At 31.7% G+C, this 5,047-nt stretch overlaps 1 protein-coding gene across 2 annotated transcripts; it reads right to left on the bottom strand.

Annotated features, from left to right (window-relative positions):
- Positions 1 to 324: 324 nt before the first annotated feature.
- Positions 325 to 4,189, bottom strand: LOC137827155 (uncharacterized). Of its 2 annotated transcripts, none has more exons than XM_068633373.1 (9): positions 3,851 to 4,189; positions 2,978 to 3,752; positions 2,376 to 2,893; positions 2,242 to 2,292; positions 1,798 to 2,132; positions 1,589 to 1,715; positions 1,231 to 1,505; positions 1,049 to 1,150; positions 325 to 970 (listed from the first exon to the last, which is right to left on the bottom strand). In XM_068633373.1, the coding sequence occupies exons 7-9, from the start codon at positions 1,423 to 1,425 to the stop codon at positions 575 to 577; spliced, it is 693 nt and encodes a 230-aa protein (XP_068489474.1). In that variant the 5' UTR covers positions 1,426 to 1,505; positions 1,589 to 1,715; positions 1,798 to 2,132; positions 2,242 to 2,292; positions 2,376 to 2,893; positions 2,978 to 3,752; positions 3,851 to 4,189; the 3' UTR covers positions 325 to 574. The 2 variants fall into 2 exon arrangements, with proteins under 2 accessions (XP_068489474.1, XP_068489473.1); XM_068633372.1 differs by having other exon boundaries at positions 1,231 to 1,509; positions 3,851 to 4,187.
- Positions 4,190 to 5,047: the final 858 nt, after the last annotated feature.

Below are 5,047 nucleotides of genomic sequence, written 5' to 3'. Positions count from 1 at the left end.
TAAATTAATTAATTAAAAAAAAACTTTTGGTGGCTAATTCGGTGGCTAAATGGAGACCGCTTTAGCAACTAATTTGATTTCGGTGACTAAATATTTTTCTTAATTACAGCGACTGATTCTATTTCGGTCGCTAATTTTATTTTTTTTTGTAAATATAGCCACCAAATCGATTTCGGTGGCTATTTTTTTATGTATTGTTCATACCTATTTTAAATGGTATTTTAACCATTTTATAAAGAAATTTAAACTTGCTTATAGATACTCAAAATTCAATCAAGCTAAATACTAATAAACTTCAAATACAAAGTTTAAGAAGGAGTTGTACTCAAATTAAAAGTAAATCGTATTACACAACGAAAAGTATTAAAAACTAGTTAAAAGAGTCAAATCTATTATATAATTCAACATCCAACTAATCTTCTTGTGAACTATCATCTCTAATGTTGTCTCCTTTATAATGTCCACTGGTAGTAGGATTTGAAGAACCTGATATGGGATTATTCATTTGAATGTGTTGCATGATTTGTTGCATCTGCTCATTTTGTTTGCACATCTGCTCATTTTGTTTACGCATCTACTCATTTTGTTTGCGCATAAACTCATCTTGTTTGCGCATGCGTTCACTTTGCTCTTCATGAGTTTTCATCAATAGCTCCATCTTTTCTTCAAGACTCCGCTCCTTGACATGTTTTGTCATAAGTTCATTATTTAACTTTTGAATAATCTCACGCATTTCTTCTATTTGATGGACTACTGGAGCTTGGCTTGTAGTTGAGTGAGCACTTGTTGAACTATTAAACCTCTTGCTCAATACACCAAGACCATAGACATTCCCTTTCTTATTTCCATCTCCAACAACATCAATGTATATTTCATTGTCATCAATAGAGGCAACATGAGAGTTTTGCGAAGATTCGCTTTCAAGCATTTGTTGTTGTTGGGCTTCTTTTCGGTGTTTCTTATATTTCTCCTGAAAATGAAATCAAATTGATTATTGCGAAGAAAACATATAGTAAAAATTAAATTATAACTTAAATTTTAAACACACTGCAAGGTCGTGAGTCTTGTCATTGACCCATTGTCCAGTCTTCAATTTCTTCGTTCTCTCTACAACCTCCCAAGCAGTTGGTTGTCGTTCAAGCTCCTTAGTCTACATAAATTTAATAAAAAGATATAATAGATTGTATTTAAACAAAAATATAGAAAGAGAAAAAAATATAACAATATTACCATTTTCTCAAAGTGAGCCGCAATAAATATGGAACCACCATAGTAGGTTGATGCTCCCTTCTCAACAGCTCGATTCGCCTTGGCAATAACACTCTTGTTTTGGAATTTTGTAGAACTCCAATGCTTGTCCAAGGTTGATCGAACAAGTGGTGGAATCCAGGTCCCCTTATTTTGACCATGCCTAACTTTACTCATAGCATTTTTAAAGATACGGGAGGCTTTTGTATCAAAAATGGATCTAATGAGTTGGTCTTGTTCCAGATCCCACCTATACTCTTTCTGCATGAAAAATAAATTAGAAAACAAACATTGTAGAAAAATATAATAACATTTTAAATGTAATCATAACTCAAATTACCTTAAACTCTCCAAACCATCTATCTTTGAGCTCAAGACGAACCTTCTTCCAAGTGGGACTGGGTTCATCATATTTTTGCTTGATGATTCGTGAGATTACATTGGAAGGTCCATTTGCTGGTGAAAATCTGTGTTCCAAACATATTGTCAAAATGATATATGAAAATCAAAACATATTGATGAATTACAATTAGATTAAAATATACTTACTCTCATCTTTCTGCATGAAGCCAGGGTCTTTGATCAACTACATTGCCAGACTCATTGTCAGGTGTAAGAGAGTCTTGTATTGGTGAAGGTTGATTCATAGTTGGCTTTGTAGAAAAGGAAGTAGGATTTGATTCCCCTACATGATGTTCAATATCTTGATCGTGAAGTGTAGGAAGTGGGGGTCCTTCATAGATAGGATGTATAGACTCCATAGTTGTTGGAAGAACAAATGAAGGGCGAATGTTGGTGTTGGGTAAAGATATATCATCAACACGAACACCTCGACCACCACGATTAGGTGGTCTACGGCCACCACCTCTACCCCTTGGTGTCATCTGAAAGTAAAAAATATTACATATATAAGATGTAATTAATATAATAATCAAAGTGGATCAATCAATTTTGAATAATCAAATAAAGTAATCATGATCAAAAGACTCAAACCTGATTGTGTTTTCTACAACCAAATATGTCAGATATCTTCCCTATTATTCACTACAATTATGGGAAACCACAATAAAATTAATGTTAAACATAATTTGGACAAGGTATACAATCAATTTTAATGCATGAATTACCGAAGAGGTATCTGTGTTACTGAAATCACTCTCTATGTTATCCTCACTTGAAATGTATTCCTCCTCGTATTGTTCATCTATGTCTGTTTCATTTAGTAATTGTAGATCTACTTCTTCTCCCCCCATCTAAATCAGCAAGAGAATCATGAATGAATTATGGATCAACATGCAACACTACTTCAAGTTGTAGAAGCTCATCATCTTGGTATGGAGTGTCATCATCTTTAGCAATTTTGAAGAACATACAATTGGGCAGCATCAAAGTCCCTTTGATTTAGATAATATGTCATGCATTTTCCAATTTCTCTTCCTGGATAATTGAAAATTGAAAGAGGAGGAGCACATGAAGAACCCTCGCTTACTTCGAGATTACGAGGGATCCTAGTCCTTCTTGTTTCAACATGATCAGGATAATAAAATGAGGCAAATGTAGATGTTTCCTCCACCAAGTAAGCTTCACAAATAGAGCCTTCCACCCTCGCTTTATTTTTTACTTTTTTTTTAGGGAGTGTAAGAACCTAAAAAAGAATATGGATGTACACAATTTTAAATATTAAATAAATAAACAACAAATGTTATAATAGTGATTAGTAATTTTATACCTCTCAAATGGATACATCCAACGATATTGGACTGGACCACCAACTTTTGCCTCGTAAGGTAGATGAATTAGAAGATGTTCCATGGAATTAAAGAAGCTTGGTGGAAATATTTGTTCCAATTTACACAATAACACAGGAATATTTTCTTCCATAACTCTTAGGTGTTCAACATTTAGTGTTGTCGAACTTAATTCTCTAAAGAAAAAACTAAGTTCAATAAGAACTTTCCAGATTGATTTTGGTAATGCGTCAAATGCAATTGGAAGCATTGATGAAGCTTTAAGAAAAGAAAAAAGCCAAAAGAATACGGCTCTAGGGGTAGCTATTTTCAATCAATCATATAGTATATAGTTTTGATCGTTGTTGTTTTTTGTTTGTGTTTATAAGGTTTTTTCCGAAAGTGAAGGCAAGATGTTTGAAATTCCTATATACAGGCTATTAATCAATTTAGAAATATTTTTCGAAACTGGTTGTTGTTTTAATGTAGACAGGCATACAGAATGAAGGAAAAATATAACATCATAAATATAAGAAACATGATAAACATTCCACACATATTTCTTCATTGAAATAGCCACCACCTCCACCCTCTGAAACCATAAGTCAAGTCATATTCAACTAAATTGTCTTTAGACAAGAGTAAATATCCAAGAATGAAAAATCTCACCAACAAAGTTAACGTCTTTGATGTGCCACCCCTTTCAATTTGTAATTCAATATTCTTGCTCACACTGTCATCAAGTAGAGTCTCCAGTTTCAAGAATTGGGTAATGACCTGCAATGAATTTTACAGAGTCAAGTTCTACCAAACAAATTAGAAATGAGACTCCTATGTCTAAAGCCAACAACAAATTAATGCAAGCAATCAAATACCTCCGTTCTCCTCCGCTCGCACCGTTCGGCTCCGCTCGCACCGTTTGCCTCCGCTCGGCTCCGCTCACACCTTTGTTCGCCTTTGTTCGTACCTCCGTTCGCACCACGACCACCACCCACAACTTCCTTCTCCTCCGACCACCGCCTGCACCTTTCTTCACTCCTATCAGCAATTTTGGGTATTTGGTGCCCTAATAGCACCTGCAACTTAACTCTGAAGCTTACAAAAAATAACAAATTCCAAATTTTATCTAATTGTCACGTTATTTTTTTACTGAAGACACCTCTTTATAAATAATATTAAAAAATGTAGCATTCATGTAAAATTAAAAAATAAATATTAAATAAGTATTTAAATATCAATTATAGTAAATATGGATATTTTAATCAATTAATTATTTTTTATATTAATACATTTTATAATTTCTAACTGGCAGATACTTACCTCTACCTCTGTTAAGAATTTTTAATTAAAACAATAGAAACAAGTAAAAAAACTGTTATTAATAAAAAAAATTAATAATTAAAAAACTATTTACAATTTAATTCTAAAAATTTATTTATTTTTGTAAAATTAAAATTATTTTAGAGAGATCATTTTATTTAAACTTAATTATATAGCGTAATTTATTTTTTTTAAAGGATTAATTTTATTAATAATAATATTTTGTTATGTAATTTTATTTAGAATTTTTATTTGAGCTGATATTTTAAAAACAATATTTAATAAATTTTATTTAAATTTAAGAAATTACAAATATATTTGACATATATTTTTTAAATAGAAAAAGAAACCAGTAATACAACTAATTATTTTTTAAACGGATGAGTATCATTAATATTCAAAAGTGTGTGTGATCCTTGTATAGTTTTTTAAAATAAAAATAAATTATTATTATTATTAATAGTAGTAGTAAAATAAACAATTATATTTAGCGACCAAAAGAAATTCGGTGGCTAAAAAATAAACGTATTTGGTGGCTGATTCAGTGATAAAAATAAACAATTATATCTAGCGACCGAAACAAAATCGGTGGCTAAAACATAAATAAATTTGGTGGCTGATTCGGTGGCCAAAATAAACATTTATATTTAGCGACCAAAAGAAAATCGGTGGCTAAAAAGTAAACATAATCGGTGGCTAATTCGGTGGCAGAAAAAAACAATAAAATTTAGCGACCGAAATAAAATCAGTGG

This window comes from Phaseolus vulgaris, chromosome 8, assembly GCF_000499845.2.
Source record: "Phaseolus vulgaris cultivar G19833 chromosome 8, P. vulgaris v2.0, whole genome shotgun sequence".
Classification (NCBI taxonomy): domain Eukaryota; kingdom Viridiplantae; phylum Streptophyta; class Magnoliopsida; order Fabales; family Fabaceae; genus Phaseolus; species Phaseolus vulgaris.
This window is presented reverse-complemented; position numbering and strand designations above follow the sequence as displayed.